The 12,734-nt window shown below is 43.4% G+C and overlaps 1 protein-coding gene across 5 annotated transcripts in view; it reads left to right on the forward strand.

The window, feature by feature from the left end:
• TDRD12 (tudor domain containing 12) overlaps window positions 1-12,734 on the forward strand; it is a 139,290-nt gene that overhangs the window by 91,253 nt on the left and 35,303 nt on the right. For all 5 annotated transcript variants that reach the window (XR_012647420.1, XM_075008300.1, XM_075008302.1 and 2 more), the window contains exons 21-25: window positions 5,042-5,141; window positions 6,109-6,296; window positions 8,918-9,122; window positions 9,855-9,947; window positions 10,758-10,930. Coding sequence is in view for 4 of the 5 variants with exons in the window: in XM_075008300.1 (XP_074864401.1) it covers window positions 5,042-5,141; window positions 6,109-6,296; window positions 8,918-9,122; window positions 9,855-9,947; window positions 10,758-10,930 (759 nt within the window). In the remaining variant the exon portion in view is untranslated. The remainder of the gene's footprint in view (window positions 1-5,041; window positions 5,142-6,108; window positions 6,297-8,917; window positions 9,123-9,854; window positions 9,948-10,757; window positions 10,931-12,734) is intronic.

Below are 12,734 nucleotides of genomic sequence, written 5' to 3' on the forward strand. Positions count from 1 at the left end.
ATGCATCAGCGAAGGGCAGACATATAGCTAGTGGCAGTTTTTTAAAATGCTTTTACACAAGTGCTAGAAGTCTGTCTAATAAGATGGGTGAACTAGAGTACCTCATATCAAAAGAGGAGATTGACATAATAGGCATTACAGAAACCTGGTGGAATGAGGACAATCAGTGGGACACAATCATACAGGGATATAAAATATATCAGAAAGACAGAACGGGTCGTGTGGGTGGTGGAGTGGTACTATACGTAAAAGATAATATAGACTCAAATGAAGTAAAAATCCTAAATGAACCAAATTGTTCCATAGAATCATTATCAGTTCCTTCCTCTAATAGGACTATGGCACTAGGAATATATTATCGACCACCTAACCAGGACAGTGATAGTGATGCTGAGATGTTAAGGGAGATTAGAGAGGCTATCAAAATAAAAAATTCAGTAATAATAGGGGATTTCAATTATCCCAATATTGACTGGGTACATGTCACCTCAGGACGGGATTCAGAGATATCTGAATTTCTCGATGCCTTAAATGACTGCTTCTTGGAGCAGCTGGTACAGGAACCCACAAGGGGAGAGGCAATTCTTGATTTAGTACTGACTGGAACACAGGATCTGGTCCAAGAAGTAACTATTACAGGACTGCTTGGAAATAGTGACCATAATATAATAACATTTAATATTCCTGTGTTGGGAAGAACACCACAACAGTCCAACACTCTGGCATTTAATTTCAAAAAGGGGAATTATACAAAAATGAGGAGGTTAGTTAAACAGAAATTAAAAGGTAGAGTAACTAAAGTAAAATCCCTGCAGGCTGCGTGCAAACTTTTCAAGGACACCATATTAGAGGCCCAACTTAAATGTATACCCCAAATTAAAAAACACAGTAAGAGACCTAAAAAAGAGCCAACGTGGCTTAACAGCCATGTAGAAGACGCAGTGGGAGATAAAAAGGCATCCTTTAAAAAGTGGAAGTCAAATCCTAGTGAGGAAAATAGAAAGGAACATAAACACTGTCAAATTAAGTGTAAAAATGTAATAAGAAAAGCCAGAAAAGATTTTGAGGAACAGTTAGCCATAAATTCAAAAAACAATAGTAAAATGTTTTTTAAGTACATTAGAAGCAGGGAGCCTGCTAAAAAAGCAGTGGGAGCCCTGGATGACAGAGAGATAAAAGGAGCAATCAAGGAAGATGATGCCATTGCAGAGAAACTAAATGATTTCTGTGCTTCGGTCTTCACATCTGAGGATATTACAGAGGTTCCCAAATCTGAGCCGTCCTTTGTAGGTGACAAATCTGAGGAACTGTCCCAGACTGAAGTGTCAGTAGAAGAGGTTTTGGAACTAATTGATAAACTAAACAGTAACAAGTCTCCAGGACCAGATGGCATTCACCCAAGGGTTCTGAAAGAACTCAAATGTGAAATTGCAGAGCTATTAATGGTGGTTTGTAACCTATCCTTTAAATCAGCTTCAGTACCCAATGACTGGAAGACAGCTAATATAACACCAATATTTAAAAAGGGCTCTAGAGGAGACCCTGGCAATTACAGACCTGTAAGTCTAACGTCAGTACTGGACAAATTAGTAGAAACAATAGTAAATAAAATTGTCAGACACGTAGAAGAACATGATTTGTTGGACAGAAGTCAGCATGGTTTGTGTAGAGGGAAGTCGTGTCTTACTAATCTATTAGAGTTCTTTGAAGGGGTTAACAAACTTGCAGATGGGGGGATCCAGTGGACATAATATACTTAGATTTCCAGAAAGCCTTTGACAAGGTCCCTCACCAAAGGCTCTTATGTAAATTAGGTGGTCATGGGATAGGAGGAAAGATCCTTTCATGGATTGGAAACTGGTTAAAAGACAGGAAACAAAGGGTAGGAATAAATGGTAAATTTTCACAATGGAGGGGGGTAACTAGTGGCGTTCCCCAAGGGTCAGTCCTGGGACCAATCCTGTTCAAGTTGTTCATCAGTGATCTAGAGAAAGGAGTAAGCAGTGAGGTGGCAAAGTTTGCAGATGATACCAAGCTGTTCAGGATAGTCAAAACCAAAGTAGATTGTGAAGAACTTCAAAAAGATCTCAGCAAACTGAGTGACTGGGCAGAAAAATGGCAAATGAAATTTGATGTGGGTAAGTGTAAGGTAAGGCACATTGGGAAGAATAACCCCAATTACACATACAGTGTGATGGGGGCAAATTTAGCTACAACAGATCAGGAAAGGGATCTTGGAATTATAGTGGATAATTCTCTGAAAACATCCACGCAGTGTGCAGTGGCAGTCAGTAAAGCAAATAGGATGTTAAGAATAATTAAAAAAGGGATAGAAAATAAGACAAAGAATATCTTACTTCCCCTTTATAAAACTATGGTACGCCCACATCTTGAGTACTGCGTGCAGATGTGGTCTCCTCACCTCAAAAAAGATATACTGGCATTAGAAAAAGTTCAGAAAAGGGCAACTAAAATGATTAAGGGTTTGGAAAGGGTCTCATATGAGGAGAGGCTGGAGAGACTGAGACTTTTCAGTCTAGAAAAGAGGAGATTGAGGGGCGATATGATAGAGGTATATAAAATCATGAATGGTAGGGAGAAAGTGAATACAGAAAAGTTATTTACTTGTTCCCATAATATAAGAACTAGAGGACACCAAATGAAATTAATGGGTAGTAGGTTCAAAACTAATAAAAGAACATTTTTCTTCACACAGCACACAGTCAACCTGTGGAACTCCTTGCCAGAGGAGGCTGTGAAGGCCAGCACTCTAACAGTTTAAAATAGAGCTTGATAAATTTTTGGAGGTTAAGTCCATAAATGGCTATTAGCCAAGGGTAAAGTATAGTGCCCCTAGCCTTTAGTCAAAGGCTGGAGACAGATGGCGGGACACAAATCACTTGATCATTGTCTTTGGTTCACCTCCTCTGGGGTACCTGGCACTGGCCACTCTTGGCAGACAGGATACTGGGCTGGATGGACCTTTGGTCTGACCCAGTATGGCCGTTCTTATGTCCAGGGTAAGGTCCCAAGTGAAGTAGGTCCATGCCCTTGAGAAAGCATCTCACCAAGGGGTGTGCAAACACAGAACATCCACTTTTTCCCAGTGTGGAAGGCCAATATGACTCCCACATACACCTTGATGGATGAAGAAGTAAGGCCTTGTTGCTTCATTGATATGAGGTAATCTGACATCCGTGGGACAGAGGTAGACTGAGGCACATGATTGTGCTGGGTGCACCAACTGGAGAAATGCATCCACTTGGCGATATAGTAGCATCATGTAGATGGTTTGCAGCTGCTGAAGAGGACCTGCTGTACTGGTCCTGAGCAGGCCTGCTCAGCAGGCATCAACCATGAAGCTGCCACACCATGAGTTGTAGAAACCAGAGATCTGTATGGCAGAGATGACCGTAGCTCTGCATGATGAGACTCAGAACCAGGGGAAGCCAAATGGGCAGAGGCACGGAAAGCTCCCTTAGTGTGGGTTACCAATGCCTGTTGGCCCGTGTTGGGGCTGTAAGGATCTCATCTGCCTTGTGCGTGCAGACCTTGAAGAGCAACTTGTGCACAAGGGGACACGGAAGAAAGATGTAGAGAAGTTCTGGGATCCACAGGAGGAGGGATGCGTCTGCTATGGAGTCTGGGCTGAGGCCCTGGAAGGAGCAGAATGTGTGACATTTGCAGTTGCTCCATGACACAAAGAGGTGCTGCCAGCGGAAGCCCCGCTGTTGGAAAACCGAGTGGGTGACATCTGTACGAATTGATCCCTCATGGGCTAGGAACCGATGACAGAGATGATCCGACAGCTGGTCCTGGACCCCTGGATTGTAAGATGTCTCCAAGTGAATGGAGTGGGCTATGCAGAATTCCCACAGGTGCAGAACTTTAGAGCAAAGTGGAGAGGAGCTCACTCCCTATCCTCACTAGTTGATTTAATATATGGCCACCATAGTGTCTGTCATGACCGCTAAGTAGTAGCCACAGAGGTGAGGTAGAAATGCCATACAAGTGAGGCAAACATCCTGGAACTTGCGCATGTTTATGTGGAGTGACAGGTTCTCGCTGTCCACAGTGCCTCAGTTGCCAGATGGCCCAGGTAGGCGCCCCAGCTGGTGTGTCTGTGACCAGGGACATAGTGGGCTGAGGGGCATGAAAGGGAACGCCAACAAGGACATTCAGCCGAGAGCATTGGAGACACGGTGAGGAAGGGTCACAACTATGTCCAGACTGTCCTGACCAGGGACTTCCACACATAAAGAGAGCAGAGGTGGAGCCTGATGAATGATACCATATAAGTGCAGGCTGCCATGTGACCCATTAGCTGAAGGCATTTGCAGACTGCAGTGGTGTGTGTGTGTGTGTGTGTGTGTGTGTGTTTTTGAAAGACTGGAGAGCTGTGGCTCAGGATGTGGAGTAGAAACAGATAAGATGACCATTTGGTTAGCTGTCCAAGCATAAGGCAGCTAGACCCTGTGTCTGAAGAAGTCTGGGTGCCTGGCATCTTTGGCTCGGGGGCCAGAGCCTGCTGGCTTCAGTATTCTAGCACTGATAGCCTCCACCCACAGGAAGCAGTGCAATGGGTGGGTGGGTGGGTACCCATAGCCTTTACTGGTGCTAAGTACTTGCATTGTACCCCATGGGTGGATGGAGGCTGGAGTTAACAAGCAGCAGAGGCAGCAGTCACAATTTTTTTTTTTTTTAAAGGACCATGCGAAATGGGCCTTTCGAGCTTAGGATGCCCCAGGTGGGCCAACAACCTAAGTGACTTTCCCTGCTGGTGGGGGTAATGCCAGTGGCTGTACACCAGGGAGCTTCTGGAGTGTCCAGTAGTTGGTAGGCAGGGCCTGGAGGACAGAACGCCTGCTATTGCTTCATTGTTCCTTATGGTTTTTATAAAGCTTCTGTCTCTGTTACCGTTTTTACAAACATTTAGAGCTAAGTTGTCTTGAAACTGTGTGTAAATTATTTAAGTGTATTGTCTTAAATTGGTGTCTCCCTCTTGTTCTTAAACTGTTTTTATTATGATGTAAATATGCAGGGATATGAGAATTTGTCCAGATCGTCATCGAGTTAATTTACAAATAGACTTACCCCGAAAGATGGTAAATAACACTATACTAACTGCTGGACATGTCACAGTAAGTAATTAGAATTTATCTTATTTAACTCTGCCAGTGCTCGGGTTTGATGGCTAGTTGGCATTCTTATGTAACATGATTAACAGTATCAATAGAATGTTTATGTAATCCCTTCTGCTCCCCTATAGCTTTCCTTTTTGCCCTAATTTCTTTCTTCAGCTGGGGGAAGTGAACAGGAATCCAGGTGACTTGTGTGAATGTTGGCAGATCACTTGCACTATGTTTCTTTACCCATCTATAAAATGGGTGCAGTACTTAGCTCCCTCTCAGGGATGATGTTATTGTTATTGCGTAGCATTTTGTAAATGTAAAGTTCTACACAGCTCTAAGTACTATCAAAATATTGATTATAATTTTAAAGTATATTTCTGTCATATTTGGAAGTCTTACTTACCAAAACAAGTTCATCCTTGCCCTGCTAATCCTGCCAGTGAGTTATCTGGGTGGGAGAGGAACCCTACTAGAATTCAGCTGGACCATCTGGATTCCCTGTTCATTTTTTTAACAACTCAACAAGCATGGGTGCTATTCAGTTCTTGACCTCTATACAAATACTGAGTATGCTATGAACTACAAAAAGTCCTATGGCACCTTATAGACTAACAGATATTTTGGAACATAAGCTTTCATGGGCGAAGACCCGCTTCATCAAATATCTGTTAGTCTATAAGGTGCCGTAGGAATTCTTGTTGTTCTCAAAGATATAGACTAACACAGCGACCTCTCTGATACTTGTATACTATGAACTGTTGTTGTTGTTTTATATCTCGTCCAAAATGAATATGCCTTAGACACTGGACTGAGACCCAGTTCATGGTATTCCTTTTCATGTAAGGTGTTGGTACTACTGAGCAGTGCTGGAATGAAATCAGTCAGTTTAGCTTTAAAAGGCTGTGTAGCTAAGGAATTTAATTTCATGAGTTGTCTGTCCTCTTTTGTATATATATATATTTTTTAACACTGTCAGATACTGCCTCTCTATATTGTGGATGCAACAAACTACTTTGGTCGCATAATAGATAAGCAAAAGGATCAGTATGCAACTCTTGCTGAAGAGATGATTGAATATTTTAAGAAAGTCAGGAATAAAGTATCAGCTGAAATGGTAGAGAAACAAGCACTGTATGGAGTACAAGAAGGAGATGTTTTCCACAGGTAAGACATTCAGATTCATTTGGAAGGAATTATTTTAAAAATAAAATCCCGGAGTATTTTAAAAGTAAATATGTTTTATTGAATTATGTGTATGTCTCTGAAGAAACCTCATTATTCAAAGGACTACAAGAGATCACTAGAGGACCTGTTGCAGCTCTGCTTGCAAGTGGAAGTTGCACTGGAAGAAAGTTGTAGACAGAAACTTGTTGTAATATATATCAGTTTTACGGGCTGGGCCCCACACTGGCTGGGGAAGGGGCTGGGGCTGTTATGGTGCAGGGTGGGTCCTTTGGCGGGGCTGTGCTGGGACCCACACTGGTCAGGGGAGGGGCTGGCTGTGGGCCAGATCCATGCTTGTTGGGGGAGGGACTGGCACAGTGGGGGGGGACTCTGCTGTGGGGGCTAGGCTGGGCCTAGAGCTGGGGCTGTTGAGGAGGGAGTCTTCTGGGGGGCTTGGCCAGGGGAGGGATTGGTGCAGGGGAGTCTGTGGCTGGGCTGGGCTGGGTTGGGCCCAGCTGCACGTTGGCCAGGGCAGGGCTAGGGTAGGCATGTTGCAGGTAGGGTGTCTGTTGGGGGTCTGGGCCATACAGTCAATGTAGGAGGGAGTGGCACGGTGCAGGGGGGCTCCTCTGGAGGCTTGGCAGGGGGAGGGATGGGGCTGACATGGTGCAGGATGTGGAGTCTGTTGAGGGGAGCTGGGCTGAGCCGGGCCCTGTGTTGGGTGTGGGAGGGGCTGGCACCATGCCTTGGGGTCTCCTTTAAGGGACTGGGCAGGAGCTCCATTGCAGGGGCTGGCTTGGGCCCTGTGCCAGCCAGGGAAGGGGCTGGGGCTGGCACAATGTGAGGAGGCTCAGTTCAGGGACTCTGTTGTGCCGTGAGCTGGCCAGGGCAGAGGAGCTGGCACAGTGCGGGGGGCTTGGTTGGAGGACTGGGCCGGACTCCATGCAGTCTGGGGAAGGGGCTGGGGCTGGCATGGTGTGGGGGGGAAGAGTGGGCCAGGGCTGCACTAGGTGGGGGAGGAGATGGCACTGTCTCAGGGGGGCTCTGTTGGGTGGCTGGGCCAGGCCCAGCACTGGCTAGGGGATGGGCTGGAGCTGGCATGGTGGGGGGAGGGGAACATTCTAGAACCTACCCCAACAGATACAGATGAACACAGCACAATAATATATGTGATTATCTAAAGTCTGTGTAAAATAGTTGTGTTGTATACTTACTGCACAATGCCTCTTAGGTCCCATCCAGCATAGTTGTAAATGTGTCAGTGCTAGAGTGCTAGAAACAAGGTGAAGAAAAGCTCTGTATGGCTCAGAAGCTTGTGTCTCACCCTCCAAAGCTGGTCCAATAAAGTATTACCCACTGTGTCTATCAATTAGATAGCTCATACTTTTATTTAATATGATTATATACTCATCCCTGGTTAAGAGTACTTTATTTATGAGTACTTGCTTAAACGAGGGACACATACTTCCGTTAGCTCACTCGACGAGTGAACTGATCCCTGCTAATACGAGCGTACCCCCTCCCTGCAGCTCCTACCCCACCCCGTAGGCCGACACCCACCCCCTGCAGCCCCAACCCACTGCAGCCTGACCCCCCGCCAGCCCCACAGCCAGACTGCCCTGCTGGCCCCACAGCCCATACCGTGACAGCCAGACTCCCCTGTCAGCCCCACAGCTCTGTACCACGGCAGCCTGAACACCCCACAGCCTGACACGCCTCCCCCCACCGGCCCCATAGCCCCAAACCAGGGCAGTTTGAAAGCCCCTGCCTGTCATCTCCCACCCCCGACGGACCCAACCCACCACCAGATTTTAACCCTTCCACCTGCTCATGGCCCCAAACTGCCCCCAGCCTTTAACCCTCCCCAACTCAAGGTTCACTTACCTTTCAAAAGCAGCGCCGCCTGCTCCCGCTCCTTCGCCAGTTTAGGAGCATTAGGAACCAATCAGAGACTTACATGTATTTTAGTGGGAATTTAGTGTCCCTCTTACGAGTTTTCGCCTATGAGCAGAAAGCTGGGAACCAGTTGTGCTCATATAGTGAGGGATGAGTGTATTGTATTTTCATACATATTAATAGGTGACCATCCATCCCGTATTTGGGACACCAAAAAGGCATGTTTACTTACTTTTTAAAAGGGATTAATTGTTCCGAATTCAGGCCCTTCCCCTACTGACCTTTTCCGCCAGCAGCTCCACCAGCACATCTGCTGTGCAGAGAGCACATAGATCACTTCTCCGACCCTCAGGGAAGCAGGGGGAGCCTAGGCGGCTGCTGCTTCCCCGGGGTCCCAGGGAGCGCTGGAGGCTGCCCCTTCTCTGGGGTGTTCTGGGGGCTGCTGCTTCCCTGGGGCTCAGGGAGCACCACTGGCTGCAGCTTCCCCAGGGCTCGGGGAGGTCCAACGGCTGTCGCCTCCTTCCCAGCTCCCTGGGGCTTCGTAGAGCTGGGGGGAGCCGACCCTCCCTATCCCAAATTTGGGACAGGGAGATATGGTCACCCTAAATATTAAGCAAAACCCAATAGATTAAGATTGTATTTATCATTTCATTTTTGTAATTCTGGTATTGTATTTCATTTGGAAAATGAATGTAGTTTTTCACATCTTTCTTTTCTCGCTTAAGGGTTCAAGTGTTGGATATATCCCAAAAAGAAAATAATTTCCTCTATGTCAGTATCAAGTATATAGATGAAGGCAGAATTGGTCAAGTTCAAGGTCATCAGCTGTTTCACTTACCTGCAAGATTTCAAATTTTGCCCCCACAGGCTGTGGAGTTTATTGTTAGTAGAGTGAAACCCATTGATAATGAAATTGAATGGAACCCAAAGGTGATCTTTCTGTAATATTCTATGTTTCTCTTTTTAACTCAAGCTCAGAAACCTTATTTCTGAATCACTTAAATGGAGCTGATATTTTTGGTAGATATTCTGCATAGTTAATCCTTAATTTTTAGGAATCAGTGTTGTAAGTAAATTTAATTATTTTAAGAGATCTTCTGTTACTGAGAGATTTTAATATTCCTGTGCCTTTAGGAAAAAAACAAGCTTTTTCTTGCCTGCATTAATTACCATTGCGCCCCCCCCATGATAAATGCTTGATGCTGTTTCTTTGTGGACAGAGCTTCTGAGAGAACCCTTCTCAGAATCAGACAAAATACTTTTCACAACCTTTTGTTTTGATGACCTTCCACTGGTCTTCCATCTATGCAATGGCCTCTTCCAGCACTTGTCATCACAGATCCTTGGTACTGGCGGAGGCAACTGGAGATACAGATTCTGATAACCTTGACCTGTACTTCAGTTTTCTCCATATTGCAAATGGTAAAACATAATTCACTAGATTTCTAGGCCAGCTCCCTTAAATCATACAATATTAATGCGATTTCTAATTTTTCAATGTATGTCTTTCGTAGTTTATATATGGTTTGCTCCAAAATTGTTTATACTATTTGATAAATGCCCAATTTCATTGTTAATTATGTTAGTAATCTTCTTAGGTTAAAATAGATATGAAATCTGTAGTTGATTTGACTTTAAATATTATTGGAGTTGTTTTTTTAGGTTACTAGATATATTCATCATAAAATTCAAGGAAAACTTCATGAAGCAAAAATAGTGCTTGCCTTGGGAAATACAGTATGGGTTGATCCAATGGTAAGTACTTAGTAGTATTGTTGAGGAATGTTTATCTGAATTCCCAATAAATGTTCAGTAAATGCTTTTCTTTAATATTTATTGGAAGGGGTGTGAGGTGTGTGTGTGTGTGTGTGTGAACACACATTTGTGAATGTATATCTAATATATTGAGATAGAGCTGCAAAGCTGCAAATAATGACGTAAGTAATCCCAAATGAATGCCAATAGAACATTACTTCCATGGGCTGCTAAATTCCCTGGATCTGGGTAACAATCAGTCACTGTTCTAGCTCTAGATCAAGAATTAGATTGAGTTAAGTATGCAGATCTTCCCCCCCCACCCCTCCACTCTCTGATTTGCTCACCTTGATTATCTTTTTCTGATTTGTCCTCCTTGCTTACTGTTTTTGGTTCTCTGTGTCTTAAATATTGAGTCTGTTCTGGTCTGGCTATGGTCTGAAGAAGTGGGTCTGTCCCACGAAAGCTCACCTAATAAACTATTTTGCTAGTCTTTAAAGTGCTACTTGACTGCTTTTTGTTTTGATAGTGTATAGACTAGCACGGCTTACTCTCTGTTACTAATTCCTGAAAGTGTGTGGTACCTCAACAGTGTTCATCAATACGCTGTCATAGTAGAGAAGAAGAAATTACTGCAAAACATTACAAATAAATAATTATTCTATTTAGCTAGAAGTAAACTAGGTTGTATTCATAGTAGAGCTACGTATATGCCTAATGTTTTAGTATATAAGTTAATAGAAAAGCTAGAGATAGATTGTTACTTATAAAAACAATTGTACTTACATCATATATCTTCTTTCATATAAGGTCCGGGTTACCAAGCTTTCAGGTTTGAAGACTTCTATCAATGAATACAATATTCGATCTGAGATTTTGTCTATGGGAATGGGAACTGACAATCCAGAACATATTATACAACTCCAAAAGTTATGTGAAAATGCAAAATTATTAGCTCATGAAGAGAAGACCTTGCAGACTTTGTAAGAGATCACTTTTGATTTCAATTCTTTCTTCTTTTAATGAATGTTTTTGGTCTTGAAGGAGTTTCTTAATATGATGAACAGAATGTTTATACAATATGTATACCATTCATAAAGCAGTTGAGCTTATAATTGGATATGGTGTCTATGTGATTGGCACCTATGACATGGTTACTTTCTCTGAGAGCTTTTTCTGGACTCACATCCAACTTTGCCAAATCACATTAAAAAATAGAAATTATTACTCACGTTCAAATAACCTGTAAAGGAAATGTCAATAATGCCTTCTGTTTGGCTGGAACAAAAACTTTAAAGATGTCTCCTAGGTTTTTCTTTGTTGCAAAAAGATCGAAGAGCTCAGCAACAGTGTTCCCTCTAGTCTTTCCCATCCACGTGTGGAATATTTTTTTCAACCTTCACCAAGGCACATGTGAATGTGCATCATTGGTAGAAGAACAAACTTAGCTGAGAGTGCTCTACTAATCAGCTGGGTCAACAAATCCACCTGCCAGTATTCTTTTTCTAAAAACCTCATGCCTCCAAGGTGGAATCCACTCTCCATTATCTGGATGTTGGAAAGGCCTCTGGCATTCTGCTTTCAGAGAAGAAACAAAATTATTCATATCTTCACCTAGACTTTTCCATTGCAGAGATAGTGGAAGGCAAAGCTGTTAATTAAAAAGTAAAAATTTTGTAGAACCACACAACACTGCCTGGCATAAATCTGCTTGGTTACTTGGCAGCTTTCCCACACAGGTCTTTGGAAGTTTGTGCTTTTTGGGTTCCAGTTCCTCATACATTCACCCAGTGGACTGATGGTTAGCTCAAAGAATGGAAGTCTTGGGAGTTGCAGGACCCCGAACACTCATTGAAAAGTAGTTGGGAGTCTAGGGCTCTTGGCAAAGGTGGATGGAAAACTGTAATTGTATTTCATGGAGAATCTCAGAAGTTTTAATTTTACATTCCAAATTGGAACAAAAGTATATTTTGAAATCTCAGTCTTACACAAATCAGTCTCACCGTTCTCCATCTAGCTCTGTTGGCTACCTTTAAGTCCTTTCATCTACAAACTAATATAAATGATAGATATCACGGTTATGGTATAGAGAACAGAATAGTTGCCACCACCAAAATAAAAACTATTTAATTTTATGTTTGCTTCAGTACCTGTAGAAAATTTACTTTACATTCAGGACTCTTGTCTTGATAATTACTGTCAAAAGTGCATATTAAGAAGCTTTAATTGTTTTCAGTACATATCAGTCAGATATTACTTGGCAAGTTTTTCAAAGATACTTACAATATACTCTCAACCGCTACATAATAGTAAAGCTTTTCTCTTAATTGCAGAGTGCTCTGTTTTACAACCAGAAAAATTGCAAGAGCCTTTTTTTTTTAATTCGGGAAGGCACTCAATAATTCAAGAGCTGCAATGCATGTGAATACGAGGCGGTCCTTAATAAATAACGTCAAACCATACTTTTTGTAACCCCTATTTTAAGAACAGAGTGCACGCAATGGTTTGTAATGTGTTGTATGTTTACATGTGTCATGTGCTCAGGCTGGCCATGTGCTCAGGCTGCGTGCTGATTGGCTGAGCGGTAGTCAGAGGGAGGGGCTCTCTCAGGCAGGCCAGAGCTCTAAAGACCTGCTGGCAAGTGACCAGAGAGCATGTGAAGAGGGTGGTTGCTAACAGGAGGGAGTTTTGAGTGGAGAGTTTAGAGGGGGAGCTTAGAGGGAGCTAAGGGACCCGCTGCAGCATGAGGAACCGGGGGGGGCCAAGATCGAGGGATGTCAGTAGTGG

This window comes from Carettochelys insculpta, chromosome 14 (genome assembly GCF_033958435.1).
Source record: "Carettochelys insculpta isolate YL-2023 chromosome 14, ASM3395843v1, whole genome shotgun sequence".
In the NCBI taxonomy this organism is placed as follows: domain Eukaryota; kingdom Metazoa; phylum Chordata; order Testudines; family Carettochelyidae; genus Carettochelys; species Carettochelys insculpta.